Source organism: Portunus trituberculatus, chromosome 9, assembly GCF_017591435.1.
Source record: "Portunus trituberculatus isolate SZX2019 chromosome 9, ASM1759143v1, whole genome shotgun sequence".
In the NCBI taxonomy this organism is placed as follows: Eukaryota; Metazoa; Arthropoda; class Malacostraca; order Decapoda; family Portunidae; genus Portunus; species Portunus trituberculatus.
In genome coordinates, this window is record NC_059263.1 from 3,215,001 (window position 1) to 3,230,407 (window position 15,407).

The 15,407-nt window shown below is 43.3% G+C and overlaps 2 protein-coding genes across 4 annotated transcripts in view; both read left to right on the forward strand.

The window, feature by feature from the left end:
* The window catches only part of LOC123501586, a 13,215-nt gene extending 10,893 nt beyond the window's left edge, over positions 1 to 2,322 (forward strand). Inside the window, exons 4-6 of the mRNA XM_045250513.1 lie at positions 356 to 517; positions 878 to 1,021; positions 1,234 to 2,322. Coding sequence (XP_045106448.1) covers positions 356 to 517; positions 878 to 1,021; positions 1,234 to 2,151 — 1,224 coding nt within the window. The 3' untranslated portion in view covers positions 2,152 to 2,322. The remainder of the gene's footprint in view (positions 1 to 355; positions 518 to 877; positions 1,022 to 1,233) is intronic.
* Positions 2,323 to 3,201: 879 nt separating this feature from the next.
* Positions 3,202 to 11,432, forward strand: LOC123501602. Of its 3 annotated transcripts, XM_045250537.1 has the most exons (7): positions 3,202 to 3,783; positions 4,992 to 5,988; positions 6,580 to 6,730; positions 6,945 to 7,118; positions 7,411 to 7,585; positions 10,345 to 10,474; positions 10,699 to 11,432. In XM_045250537.1, coding segments are annotated over exons 1-6 (1,593 nt in total). In that variant the 5' UTR covers positions 3,202 to 3,689; the 3' UTR covers positions 10,347 to 10,474; positions 10,699 to 11,432. The 3 variants fall into 3 exon arrangements, with proteins under 3 accessions (XP_045106472.1, XP_045106470.1, XP_045106471.1); XM_045250535.1 differs by lacking the exons at positions 10,345 to 10,474; positions 10,699 to 11,432 and having other exon boundaries at positions 7,411 to 8,725; XM_045250536.1 differs by lacking the exons at positions 10,345 to 10,474; positions 10,699 to 11,432 and having other exon boundaries at positions 4,995 to 5,988; positions 7,411 to 8,725.
* The last annotated feature ends 3,975 nt before the right edge of the window (positions 11,433 to 15,407 follow it).

Sequence of the window (15,407 nt, forward strand, 5' to 3'; positions counted from 1 at the left end):
CACTATTCCATAAGGCTTTATTTAAACGTAGACGTTTTTTTCTAAAGTGTTTTTAAGATTCTAGAGGCAGAGTGACAAATTTTCTGCATTATTAACTGAAAAAAAACTCTTGAAAACCCCGCTGATAGTCTCTGTGGCCTTGAAAAATAACCGTGGTGAGAGACGCGTTTCTAAGTCATTTTTTTATGGTTTTAGAAACAGAATGACAAGATTTCTACATTATTAACTGGAGAAACACTCTTGAAAACCCCGCTAATCATCTCTGTGGGCTTGGAAAATAGCAGTGAAAGAGCAAAGCGTATCTGTATACCGTCATAAGTTAGCACCAGGGGAATACAGTGCTGTCATTCCTCAGGTTACGGTCGTCGGGGAGTCGCTAGGGCAGTACATGGACCAGCTGAACGACCGCCACGACCGCCTGGAGGCACAGCTGGGAGAGTCACGTGCTATCTCTCAGGTGTCACTCCAGCAGCTCAACGACTCAATTGCTGCCTCCTCCGCCACCATCCAGCAACAGGTGTGTGTGTGTGTGTGTGTGTGTGTGTGTGTGTGTGTGTGTGTGTTGGCATTCCTCTTTCTCTCATCCAATATATCAAGATTCCTGTTCATGTCTTCTTGTTCTTCTTGCTTTCTTTTGATTTTCTTTAATGAAATATCCGTTAAATTTGTCGTTATTGTTATTATTTATTTAATTTTAGTATTTTTATTTTATTTTTTTGCTGTTTTGTTATTGTTGTTATTCTTCCTTTTGTGTTTTATAATGAAAATAATTGGAAACTTATTCTTAGGTCGATAATACATACCGTGTGTGTGTGTGTGTGTGTGTGTGTGTGTGTGTGTGTGTGTGTGTGTGTGTGTGTGTATATATGTCCCGCAGATACAGAACCAGGAAGGCGGTGGGTGCAGCGATGGTGGTGGTGGTGCAGTGAGTGAAGAGGTGAACATTTGTCTGGAAACAATTAGCCTTCACGCTTTGCAGCAGGAGGAAAATCTTGAAAGCCTTAAACAGGAAACACGCAGGGTATGTATTTCTTCTACTCTCTCTCTCTCTCTCTCTCTCTCTCTCTCTCTCTCTCTCTCTCTCTCTCTCTCTCTCTCTCTCTCTCTCTCTCTCTCTCTCTCTCTCTCTCTCTCTCTCTCTCTCTCTCTCTCGTCTTCCTAGTTTTAAAGCGCAGTAGACTCCCGTTATACAGTACATGGCGTATACACAATGATACATCCACCTTCCCACAGAGCCTGGCGGAGCACCTGGCGACTCTGCAGACGGTACTACTGGAAACTTTCGCCGACCAGACCCTGCTGAACACTTCCATCTCTGATCTGACCCAAAGCCTTTCCCGGGTCAACACAAGTACGCAGGGAGGCCTTAGTAAATTGACCTCCATCATAGAGGCGTTCCAGGCAGACTCAGCGGGCTCTATATCGACTTTACAGGGGAATCTTCACGAGGACAACACTAATATCAAGAACATGTTGGAAGAACGCGCCTCGCAGATGGAGAGGCTTCACAACACCGTGCTGAAGAATGTGGAGCAGGTGATGATCCACACGGCAGACTCTGTGCTGGACACAAAGAGGAGCATTGAGTTTGGCATCCAGCAGATCATCCTGGAGTTGGGTGAGATCGTGAAGAACAGCGGCAGCACCATCAACACCACGCTGCACGACCAAATCAACAGCATCTCCTTCGCCATCCTCAAGAACCAGACGTCGGCTCTTACCAACATGACGGCAAGGATGGAGCAGGAGATCTCGCAGGTGTGGCGGCAGATCGGCATCATGTACCAGCAAATGACCCAGTCCGTTGACCTCCTGGACGAGCTCAAGGACACTACCAACGAGCACATGAACGCCTCCCTCAGCCGCGTAGGGAACATGGACGGCACGGTAGGGAAGATCAACTCCAAGGTCATTGACGTGGAGAATAACCTCAACTATTTGCTGGGTCGTCTTTCCCTCGTCGTTTCCGAGTTCAATCTCTTGAAGAATGGCGTTGGTGAGGAACTGATGCGGCTCCGAGACAACCTAGCCAGCCAAAATAACAGTCCTGTAGAGTTCGCAGAGGGAGGAGAGCCGTTAGCCGACAGCCGCTACGATGTGAACCGTAAACGAGATGCTCCTCTTTCTCACAACAGAGCAGGAGCCTTCTAGCGGTGCCCGGCTACCTAGCGCCTCGTGGCCTCGCCTAGCGCCGGCCATTGTAGTGTGTATTGTAAGCTATAGTTGTCCATCTGTCAATCGGTCTTCCTTCTCCTTGTAGCTATTTGTATGTCTTATATGTGCTTGGTTCCAGTAGTTACTTGAATAAAGCGGAATTATTAAGACATGGCTCTATTTTGCTGTGAAGTGCCCAAGTATCATATCTATTTATGGAAAGCACTCTTGAATCGTGTGAGAACAGAAGAGTCATCCACAAGAGGCCTCAAGGTACACCAAGGAACACAAATAAAGAACAAACGAAGTGTGATGAGGTAGCTTAGGCATGCGTATTGAGCTGCAGATTATCTCCTCTCCCCCCTCTGTAATTCACCTCGGTCGCCTGCTGGTCACCCAGCCAACCCTCCCTATTACGCAGCGAGCTCAGAACTCATAGACCGATCTTCAGGTAGGACTGAGACCACAACACACTCCACACACCGGGAAAGCGAGGCCACAACCCCTCGAGTTACATCCCGTACCTATTTACTGCTAGGTGAACAGGGGCTACACATTAAGAGGCTTGCCCATTTACTTTGCCGCTTCCCGGGACTCGAACCCGGACCCTCTCGGTTGTGAGCCGAGCGTGCTAACCACTACACTATACGGTGTGTGTGTGTATAATACACTGTTTGATCTGCTGCAGACTCTGACGAGACAGCCAGACGTTACCCTAGGGAGCGAGCTCAGAGCTCATTATTTCCGATCTTCGGATAGGCCTGAGACCAGGCACACACCACACACCGGGACAACAAGGTCACAACTCCTCGATTTACATCCCGTACCTACTCACTGCTAGGTGAACAGCACCTACACGTGAAAGGAGACACACCCAAATATCTCCACCCGGCCGGGGAATCGAACCCCGGTCCTCTGGCTTGTGAAGCCAGCGCTCTAACCACTGAGCTATCGGGCGCGCGTGTTTGTGTGTGTGTGTGTGTGTGTGTGTGTGAGATAGATTCAAGACAGTAATAACTCCCTGAGAGAGAGAGAGAGAGAGAGAGAGAGAGAGAGAGAGAGAGAGAGAGAGAGAGAGAGAGAGAGAGAGGTTATGTTGAGATTGAGGAGGTGAGGGGGTAAGGGAACAAGGAGGCAGTGGGGTTGGATGGAAAGGCGGACATGGAGGGGGATGAGGCGTTGAGAAAGGCGTATGTTCATTGACACGTCACTATTTCTGGCCTATGATGTTTACCTATTACAATTCCTAGAGTTGACATGTTGCCTTAGCTAAAAGTAAGGGTATGAGGGCTGCTATCGGTACTTTGTCAGTGCCCCTGATGAAAACATTGTTGGTTTGCAGAACTTAACTGTTAAGAAATTACATGTAGCCTATATGAACTTCCTGGTTTGCTAAAATACCACTTTTATGATTAACAAAAATTATGTGCTGCAAAGATTAGAAAATGGAATGAAAAGAAAGTGTTTTGTTCTTATTATCATTATTTTTGTATCTGCGCGGGAAACTGGCCCACGTCTTTAAACTCGGAGGCACAATGGCGTCCAGCACCTGTGAGACGAACACCAAGAATTTCAACCACTGTGGCCCCACCATGCTTCCTGACGCCATGAAGCTTCTCCCAGAAGCAGGTAACTATTGCAGGGATCATGTAGAGGGAGTGGCATGATAGTCCTGCTGGGGAGTGATCAATTAGAGGCAAATGTCAGGAAGGGGAGCGGCGCGGGGACCTGCTTGCCTCCTGCTGTCCTGAAAACCTGGCGTGATTTTTTGGTTTTCTGGCTAATCTGGAAAGCTGTGATATCTGGAGCTTCTCTTAATGATGTTTTTATTGTGTATCGAAGGCCGAATTGCTGTGGTAAGGAGTGTGAAGAGGTATAATGAAGGAAACTAGGTAGAAATTAATGAAGATGCTCTCTCTCTCTCTCTCTCTCTCTCTCTCTCTCTCTCTCTCTCTCTCTGAAAGACCCGTGAATTATTGTCTGAAATATTGGGTGTTTTCATATATACACCACTAACTAAGTGAAAGTATTCTGTATAGTGAGGGAGTGTAGCTGTAATGGCGGGAGAGGGGGACTTGAACACTGGCGTACAGCGACTGACGGTAGTATACTCTGTATTTCTTGAATGCTTGAATGTTTTCGTAAATCATGATAGCTGGAACCTTCTTCATGGTGGTATGAGTGTATATGGATAGGTGAGTGTGTTCAAGAGGGATGAGGGCAGACAGGTGGTTGTGTGAAGGAAATGGAATGTTGTGGACGCTGTACCAGTGAAGTGTCGTGAGTCAAGGTGGTGGTGGTGGCGGCGGCGTTGTTCTCTCACTGTGGGGTTTCTAATTTAAACATTTGATGCCTCAGGTACACTGTTAACGCCTCAGATACAGAGGCCGAGAAAAGATTGGCTTTATCACTGTATTTTATCTTGTAATCATGATATAAGGTAAAGGTATGAAAATATCAATTTGTCAATAAACTAAGGCTGTAGTCACGGCATGTGTAGAGCAACGACTTTGTGGCTTGTGCTACTCAGGATACCACGTGCTTCCACATTCTGCCTGGTGTTCCTTGTTGAAGTTTGAGACTAGAATGCTCATTAAAAGGTGAAAGCTGGTGGTAAACATTGGAATACCCATGGGTGAAAAATCTTAGAAGAAAAAATGTGCAGGATATTAAGATCAAACAGGTTATTTATTTATTTATTTATTTTTTTTTTTTATTTATTTATTTATTTATTTTTATTTATTTTTTTTTTTTTTTGGGGATTTTACAAGAATGTTATGTCTACTTTTTAATTCACCAATACACCCATATTCAAAATCTGCTCTGCATTGTTCCAGCAGGGCCAGGTCATCCATCAGTAGACATGATGCACCACGCTGATGCCGCACATGCAGTTTATGCTAATGGCCATGGGAGTGGCAGCTTTGTGGGTCACACCTCTAAGCCTGGCCCTGGAGACATGCCCTATGGCTCGGATGGTCCCTGCTTCGTGTATGGCATGTGTCCAATGCCAGTTCCAACAGAGGGCTGGGAGAGGATGGTTGGGGAGGCTGGAGGGAAGGAGATTGCAGAAAGGAAGATAGAGGAGGGAATACAGCTTACTGATTACATGTACCAATATCACGTGCCTGGCTACCTTCCTTACTCTCACCTGTACACAGCTTCTCCACAGCACATGTTCCCTCCTGATGCTGCCACTGCTCCTCCTGCCAGTCCAATGATCCTACTCACTCCTGCCACCTCCTCCCCGTCCTCCACTAAATCAATCCCAAATTCTCTCACTTCTCTGAAGAATGAGGGTGAAGAAGTGCTCGAGGGCAGCGGCACAAAAAGTTACGAGGAAATGAATGGTCGCTCTCCACCTGTTGCTGCTGGTACTGGTGCTCCTCAGCCACCACTTCATGCAATTCCCCAACCAGTGCCTTTTGGTGGTGCATACCCATACCCCTTCCTGGATGACAAGGCAGGGGTGATCGGAGGGGACAGTTACTGGTACTCGCTTGCTAATGGACATATTGCGGCTGATCCCTCCACACCCATGAAAACCCCTCTCTACTATTCCTGCATGCATCAAGAGCCTGCTGCCTTCATGCCCACCACACCTTCCTACATCCCTGACACCTCTGTGATCCCCCCCACACCACCTCCATCCATTTCCTCCATCCCACAGTCTGCCATCCCTTTCTCTCCCCCCACCCAAAGCTTGGTCTTGAAGAAGAGCGTGTTCAAATCGGATGACATTCTCTTCTACAACCACTACCAACACCTCAACCTCCCCATGGATATGTTTGGAAAGCCACATCTTCTCACCTCTACCAAGAGTGAAGGGAAGCTGTGAGTAGTGTTGTTCCCTTGTGTCCAGTTTTTGTGTCTACTTTGTGATGCTGGCTTAAGAGTGGCTGCCAGTAATCTTTCCTTCCAGTATTATGTTTTCTGTCTCGTCTCTGAGGACCCAAGGGTGCTGGTTCCTCCTACTGTGAAAAGTTTGCCATTGTTTCTAGTGAGTGTGATGGTGTTGGCTTTGTGTAGCTGCCAGTAATCCTTCCTTCCAGTTGTATTTGTCCAGGTGACTAGTGATGTGTGGCTATTGTGTATTGTCATCTCTACTCCTGTACATGTCTCGTCTTGTGATCCAAAGGTATGTTCTCTTGTAATTGTGTGAAGGGTGGCTTGTTTCAGTGTCACTTGCCTCATGTTTGTCTCTTTTGTTGCTGTCTGTTGATCACAAAATGACTTCTGATCTGATTTGTAGTTTGAGGAATTCCACTAAGTAAGTGTGTTGCAATCATAATCCTTGATGTCATAACTGATTGAGGAATTCCACTTACTTATCACTTTTATGCAGCACTGTTACAATTATAGTCCCACAATGTAGCCTCATCTTATTTAGCCTTTTATTCACTTACATCCACCTCTTGAGAGCAGGTGTGTGGAGGACTTGTGGGTGAAACACATGCGCATCCTGTTCAAACACCTGCCAGACAAATGGGTATTGTCGCCACTGCAGCCAAACCGCAAGATTAGCTCCAAGTGGTTTGCTTTCCGTGACGTGGCTAAGGTCCGCTTCTACTGCAAGGCGAGTGTTGTCTGGGGCTGCAGCTGTTAAGAACACTGCCCTTGCCTGGCATTGTCACTTACTATATCCTGTTTTTACTTGTCTTAGCATCCTGTCCTCTTTCTTTGCCTTCATGCATCCTACAGTCTTCCCATGAGCCTGTACATGTTATCCTCCAGTGTGTCACCTCTGCATTATCACCATACTTAGTTCATCTACTCCATTGTCCCTCCAGGGATGCAACGATGGATGGACCAGCATGTACGGCGTAGTTGTCTTCCACTACCGTTGGAACAAGAAGATGCTGCAGGGCCAGATCATGTACAGGGTGGCCGGGCAGAAGTGCAGTGGTTCCTGCTCTTCAGAGTGGTTTGAGATGCCACTGTGGTATCCAGAGGAGGCACAGAAGGTGAGGTGTTTGTTCCGAGCTGCCCCACACAACACTGACATGGTGCTTGAGTTGTAGTAAGTTCCTGTGTCACTAGAGGTGGTGTCAGATGGAGGAAGTTGTTCACACACGACACAGTTAAATAGAGATGCTCTAAGTTCCATACAGGAGTAAAGTAATGGTAAACGTGGGGCACAGCTTGAGATTACTTAAGCATAGATTGACTTTAAAAGCTTTAATGTTTACACACCTCTACCCTTCTCACCATCTCTCTATTTCTGTTGTCCACTTGTCTTACCATCATCATCCACAGGTCATCACCAATCTGTACTACAAGATTGCCTCCCAGTACTACAACCTGGTCACACCGCAATACATTCGAACGAGGCGTTATGGCCGGCCAGCAGCTCACCACAACCGTAACCTGTGTGAGGGCTGCATCAGTGGCCTGTGCAAGATGGACCCTGTGGCCTCCAAAGTATCTGTGTGTGAGTGATGACTTCTGTTCCTGCTGGAGGTGTTTATGGGTGGCACTCTGCATGAAAAGGAGCTGTAGTGTATTTTTATATTGTCTTGTTTCATTTTGTCGTCATCTTTCCAGTTTCAGATGCACAGGGAGTGTATGTATGGTTTCTTTCCATTGATCGGTTCCAGTTGTGTTGATGGTGTATGCATGTTTGTGGTGGTTCCCTGGGTTGGTTATAGATGACAGCTGTGCAAGTATGCTTGGCTTTTATTTTTCACTGACTTGTATAGCTGTGCATACTATTATTATCATCATCGTCATTCTCATGCATGTCACTCATTTTGTACTGTCGTTGTGGAGTTCCGACGGTTTGGTAGGTTTAAATTAGTATAAGAATTAAGTCATGCAATTATCTCACCTTGTAAATTAATATATGCACCTGTAACTTTTGTAGTGAATTATTTGAATGTGTGTGTGTGTGTGTGTGTGTGTGTCAGATGCCAGTGCAGTTTAGGCAGCAGGTATGGCAGACATGCACAGGAATGGGATGCAGGGACAGGTGTACATTTATTTCCTATGTGTTAGGACAACACAGATCTTTGGTGTGTGTGTGTGTGTGTGTGTGTGTGTGTGTGTGTGTGTGTGTGTGTGTGTGTGTGTGTGTGTGTGTCTTTTGTTGCTTTCTATTTTGTTCCACACTTCGGTAAGATGTGAAATTTTTTTATGAAATGTATGGAATTTGTGATGTTAATTATACATAAAAGTTAGGTACATAAGATATTAATTGGCTTGTAGATGTGTTAACTTTTTAAGTCATTCATTGAAATTTAAATTTTGAGTTTTGAATGTTTTAAGGCTAGATGTTTTGATTTACATTATTGAAGTTGTGTGTGTTATACAGTATGTATTTTCAGATGGCAGTTTTAAGCTAGCAATTTTCACATAGAATTTCTAAGTACTTTATTTACTTCATGGAAAATGTTTTTAAGAATTTTAGATTTTTATTTTCAATATTTTACTCTTAAGCTCATTAGATTTTTATTTTCAATATTTTACTCTTAAGCTCATTTGTATTGATAATTTGCATGAGGGCCGTATTGATGTTGTGCATGTATGTGCCTAAGCTTGGGCTGACTGGTTCAATAAACCCATCGTCTGTACATGTATGTGTCTTCTGTAGAGTACAAAGAAAGTGCAATACCTGAACTAAAGTACAAAACAAAGTACAAAGGATACTTGAGTAATGGAAGAAATATTCCATATCAATATTATCATTATTTGATGAGTGAGATGATTTAGTTAATTTAGATATTTATGGGAGGAATGGTTAGTCTTGTTTTGTGGGTGTAGAAGCTTGTGCCTCCTCTCAGGCAGTGAGGAGTTATGAAGTCCACCCAGCACTGAACTGCTTGGCTGCACTGTATAGCAACACTTGTGGATGGATAATGCTTGCTTTATTTTCATGGAAGTAGTTTATGATGAAATAGTGTTGTGAGCACCAGCTGCCGTCAAGTGGCACTAAACACTAGCACTAGCAGTGTTGATAAGGAAATAAGGTTTTAATGTTTTCTTTTTTATGAGGAATACTCACAGCTCTTAGTTGTCTGAAAGGAAGGTTTTTCAAATATGAAGTCCATGTAATGCTTTGTTTGGATGGTCTACAGTATCATGAATAATAAAACTTCAATAAACATTGTTAGTTAATTAATGTAGCCCATTTGGTGTTTTGTTGATCACTGGTAAATCTTATTTAATTTGTAATTTAGTTGTAGAAAATGTTTGCTAGTTCACTTGTTGAAGCCTCCTGCTCTGAATTGCCTCAATCCACTCAATGCTTCCTTCAGTGTCCACGCAGAGAAGTGTGAGTCCAGAGAATTTGTTTGTTGAGTAATAGCTTTGATGGGAAGGAAGTTACTGTTGGATTATCATTCATATTAGAAAGCCATTTCCTTTCATCACTTATTATTCAGTTATTAGATGTGAGCCTCTGTGATCATGTCTGCAAAACTGACAAGGCCTTTTGTGCTGCTCTTAATTCGTGGCCTCTGTAGTCATATGTCATAACTCATAAATCGAGAGGAATGCAACACTTACACATTTTATTCATTACAGAATAGAAAACAGTTTTCACCTAAGAAAATGTGGGGAAACTTGATAGCAAGGAATTTATTACTATTGATGTCTTATACTGCTCAGTCTGTCTCTCTCTCTCTCTCTCTCTCTCTCTCTCTCTCTCTCTCTCTCTCTCTCTCTCTCTCTCTCTCTCTCTGGGACATCAGGTTTCAGTCATGAAGTTAGTTTGTGGTGAAGCATGTGAACAAGGATTAAGAACAGCTAGGCAGGCTGGGTGGTCTCTGCAGCCAGCCTGAATTGTATTCACAGCACTCTTCTCTCCCTTATTTCCACCAACAGGTAGTGCACCACATCTCACAGGTAAGGTCGTGTGTGTGTGTGTGTGCAGTGAAACTTCATGAAATTTTGTAATGTAAAAAAGATGAAATGATTGAATTGTAAGATGTATAGATTCTCAAGTTTTTCTCTGAACTTGTGTCTGTCAAAAATTAATGTGATCTATCTGTGTGTTATTGATTTCTTTGTGGAGGCATGTCTGTCTGAGGAGGGAGAGATGAGCAGCTGACATGTATTTATTTGTTAGGCATTGGTGAGTGCAGTTTGTTTATGAGTGGCGGTGTTTGTATGTGTAAGAAGGGATAAGTGGCTGAGTTGCACATGTTCCCTGGGTGTTGGTGAGTGCAATGAGGGTTTGCATTTCCCCAACAGGATGTGCTACACCGGTGGCATGGCGTCGAGGGAAGTGCCTCTTTGTATCCCTGCCCAGCACTTTTATTGAACACATGAAGGTGCTCCAGAGTTTCAAGAAGGGAGTGGCACACACACTGCTGCACTCCAAGTAAGGCAAACAAGTTGTGAAGTAGTAGTTATTTTGACATTGTTGCAAATAGTGTAACTTTGCTTGGCTGGGTTTTGATATACCTTCCTGTACCATAAATGTGATTACAAGTGAACAGTTTTAATAATTTCATTTTGATTGTTGATAAGATGACCATGAAGAGCAGTTTTGACAAAGATTGATTGCTAAACATTAACTTTTGTTGACCTTTTCTTTTGTTGCAGGCTTTTGGAGGTCCACCGGCACACTGCACACTGTTTTCATAAATGTGTGTGCAGAGTGCAAGACAGAGAGGGGCAAGGATGGAGGATGCATCAACATTCACAGCATCATAGGTTCATACTTTCTTTTTTGTGGAAAGTAGTTCACACAGTTTTGACTGAAAGATTATGTCGTCATTCATATTTATAGATTTCATGACGTAACATTGTGTTGACCTTTGTGCATCAAATCACTTTGCTACATGTAAGCGTATATTTAACTACAAGGAGTAACAGTTTATGAAGATTTGTTTAAAGGTCTAGTTGTGTCAGTCCTAACAGTACAGATTGTCCATTGCACTTCCTGCAAATGGAATTTGTCAACATTGCAAGGTGTGTGTGTGTGTGCAGCTTTGTGGGCAAGTGTGCCAGTCATTCCTTGATGTCAGTGTTTTAGAGTGAAAATATTTAGACTGATTAAATTGTAAGTTTCTCAATTTTTCTAGAGCTTTGCTGTTACTGTTCAGTGTAAGATTTCAGGGGCCGCATTCTACAAACCATCATAACTAATGACATGATCGCATTGAGACAAAATAGTGCATTTTAGACACAAGTCCCTCTATGACAGGCTCTAACCTTTAGACTTGTGCCAAGTGCCAAGACAGGGTTCACCTTTTTGTAGTGCTCCCAACTGCTGCCTTAAAACTCTTGTCAACATGGTGGGAAACTTGGCTGTATGTACCATAGTATGATTCCTGACAGTTGATTATCTGTAATGATGATAAATTCCTTCTTTGACAAATATTCTTAATGATGACTAACTAGTTTTCCCAAATTCAAACAAACTTTGCCCTGCATGGTCTGCATGTGTCATGTGTAATCTTCTCCTGTTTGTCATGTTTCTTTTGTTTGGATACAGTCTAACTATTCCCAAAGTAGTTGTCAAAATTATTTAAATTGTAGGAAATTATGTTAGGAGCTATATAAAGTTGACAAAATGATGAGCCTAAAGACCAACAGTGGAGTGACGTCAAGCATTCAGTGAGAGCTGAGGCCAACTGTGTAGAATGCGGCCTCAGTATGATGGATGGTCTGTGTTTTTATATTTATGGTGACAATATAGTGTTGCAAGGGACAACATGCTGTTTGAGAGCAATGCCATTGTGAAATGCATTTTACAGAGTTGATAGTTCCTCCTAGACTTTTGCATGCTCTCAAAACACTACTCTTATGTTGTTACATTTATTTTTGTTATGTTAGACAAATGTATGTTTTTTGTTATGTTAGACAAATGTATGTTTTTTGTTATGTTAGACAAATGTATGGATGGCAATGGTGGAGTGAGGTAGACCTGTTCATACAGGGACTGCTGCCATGCATGTGCTGGCCTCTTGGTCCCTATTGCAACTTTCGACGTTTTTGTTTCTCTAATACTTTTGAAATAATTTTGTAATTTGAGAATATTGCCAGAGTAACGTGTAATGCTTGAAAAAAGTTCTCCGAAGTTGAAAATTGCATAAATTATTCTAAGTTGAAAATTTTGGTAGAGTTTTGAGAGATGTGTAAAAATTGCCAATAATTTGTGTAAAAATTGTCAATAATTTGTAAGTTGAAAATTTTGGTAGAGTTTTGCGAGATTTGTGTAAAAATTGTCAATAATTTGTATTAAGTTGAAAATTTTGGTAGAGTTTTGAGAGATTTGTGTAAAAATTGTCAATAATTTCTAAGTTGAAAATTTTGGTAGAGTTTTGAGAGATGTGTAAAAATTGCCAATAATTTGTGTAAAAATTGTCAATAATTTGTATTGTAAAAATTGTCAATAATTTGTATTAAGTTGAAAATTTTGGTAGAGTTTTCAGAGTTTCTGTGCACAAAAATGTTGATTGTTGAATAAAAGTGAAGGAAGGGAGACTCTTCATTGTATTTTTAACCCAAATGTACATCTGCTCTCTCTCCGGAGACTCTTCAGAGTATTTATGACTTAGTACAGTTTTTAGGGTCCGTTTTGGGGGCTTTTTTGGCCATTTTTTGCCAGTTTTGACCTTTTTTTGCAGTTTTGTCCAGTTTTTAGGGCAGTTGCAGATTTTTCAGCAAAAAATTTGCATTTTTTTTGGCAGATTTGCAGGATTTTATCATTTTTGGTTATTTAAAGCTATTTGTTTAGGTTTTTTTAGCAGTTCTGCAGCCATTTTTTGCTACGTTCCACCTTTTGTAGGCATTTTGCCACCATTTAAGCTGAGTTTTTAGACCAACCAATTTGTGACTTTTTTATATATAAACTTTTTTTTAATGAGAGCATTCAATTTTTATTTGGAACTATTGTGGAGCTAATGGGATCAGGTTAGGCTCGACTTCATACGACGTGTTTCAGTTAGGCTAGGTTTATTTGTTAGGTTAGGTTAAGCTCCCGATTAGGTAAGGCATGTGCTTAGGTTTGGCGTGTTTCTCAAGTATTCCCGAGTAAAAAAAAAAGTAAAAGGAATTATCGAAAGCATCAATATCAATTTTCTTAATCATGCTTTATTAAGTCCTAACACCCGTTATATGGGTACATCACAGAACATGGAAGGAAAATATTACACTTTTGTGGGTACATTCACATTAGATGGAAGGAATAAATAACATTACAAGAGTGAAAGGCAACATGTATTGGGTTAGGTTAGTTGAAGCGAGGCAGTGTGTCCTCCCTCCCTGGATGGCACCTGCTGGTGCCAGGCAGGGTCCAGTTCCTCCGTGGAAGATGCAGCGAGGCTGTAGTCCTGTCCCTCCCTGGATGACGCCGAGTGTTGCCAGGTCAGAGCTGGTGAGAGGCAGGGTCCAATTCCTCCATGAAAGGCGCAGACAGTTTGTGTCTTCCAGTGCAAGAAGGGCCAGTTTCCTGCCGCAGGTTGAGGGTGTTAGGACACGCTGGTTTGGTTCTCCCTTCAGTAGTGGCAGGACCTGTAACAAAAATTTACCTATACACTTTAATCATGAACAACCTTGCCTGTGCCGGACCGCACGCCTCCGCGGTCTGCGTCCTTATCTGAAGAGGATCTGGAGGTGGACGGTTATCATATGGACACAGATGAGGAGCAGCAGCAGGATGCCGGGGCTTCTAAACGCTTGGGCGGGTACAGATCTCTAGACAACCGGTGTGGCGAGGAGTTCCTCGGGTGGAACCGATGTGATTCTACCAAGTTGGTAGTGCGCAGATGTAGGGACGGCGGTGACGTCGGTGCCAGACATGCGCCGAGACGTGTTCCATCTCTTGCACGAAGTCCCGAGACTTGTTTGTCCCATGTTTAGGGGGGCCGGTATGACTTCGTTGTTGTATACACTGCTGCAACAAAGTTATCAGTTATCAATCCAGAAATATCCTTCACCTGCTGTGTTAAGGTCATTCTTCATGACAAATCTAAAGCTTTCTGACACACGGATAAATGGAACAGTATAATAATCGAATGACTAGCCTAAATTAAATGCAACTGCGAATATTACAAGAAAGGACTAAACATTTGCACCACATGTGCACCACAAGCCGAAACTTACACAAGACTTACGCACATTCAGAAACATTAAACACACACCAAAGGGTTACCTTGACGTTTCAGCACTAACACTTTACTAATAACTTACATTTAATGGTACACTGGTTCACAGCACATGCAAAACTGGGGCCAAAAGGTCACGGCAACAAACTCCGGAGCTTGATATACAGCTAAATCTGAACACAACGAGATAAGAAACCGTGGAAACCCACGAAAAATACTACACGTAGCTCAATACCAAGGTTCGTGACAGACCTTGGCCTACACTTTCCTCTGGTGAAAGATAAACTACAGGAAACCATAGGGGCCACTAAAATCACCTTGCAGCCTTGCTATCAACTGCACACCCAAGACCTGTCGTGGACACGCCTACACGCTCACGGAGTTGTGAGCATGCGTTATGATGTTTATCAGAGGGGTAAAACTACAGAACCACTGCTCCCCCTTTACATCAACCCCTCCCCCTTCTCCCCCCCCCCAACAAGCTTGGAGGACTGTGGGGAATCGGGGTTTTTTTTGGGGGGAGCCAAAAGAGGCGAGATATGGCGATCCAAAACTATCTAAGGACAAAAACCTAACCTAACGTGACCTAACCCCCGGACCCCCCCTACAACACTAACCTAACCCTAAAAACAACCTAACAACCTAACCTAGCCGGGGGGGGGCCCCCCGGAACCCCCTACAACACTAACCGAAACCCTAACATGAACCTAACCTAATGACCTAACCTAACCGGGGGTGCTGCTCGTGCTGTTAAGAGGTGGTGGCACGTCATTGGACAAAAGAACTATAGACAATAAGAATCCTATTCACCAGTTGCCCACAAACCCCAGCTAGAAACAAATGCAAGTCAGTGTACTGCTCATTTCCGAGTGTGATGGAGCTCCGTGGCTCGCCGCAGCTTGCTGGACTTATAGAAAACTCGCCGAACACACCACATTTGAAGGCTTGTGTACAACACACTAAGGCCGAGCACTCACCAAAACTCTCACTGATGGTAAACACGTTACATATACTGCACTGTGCTATACGTATTATACAGATCGGCGTGAAGCAGTGACTCTAGAGAAGAACCGGCAAGACTTCTAATTCTCAAGCAAGGAACTTTCAAATACTCCCGTTAATGAGAAACAGATCCTTCACTACACAGGCACACACCAATATCAGCACCACTGTACAATGTCTAGCATACCTTACCGACCT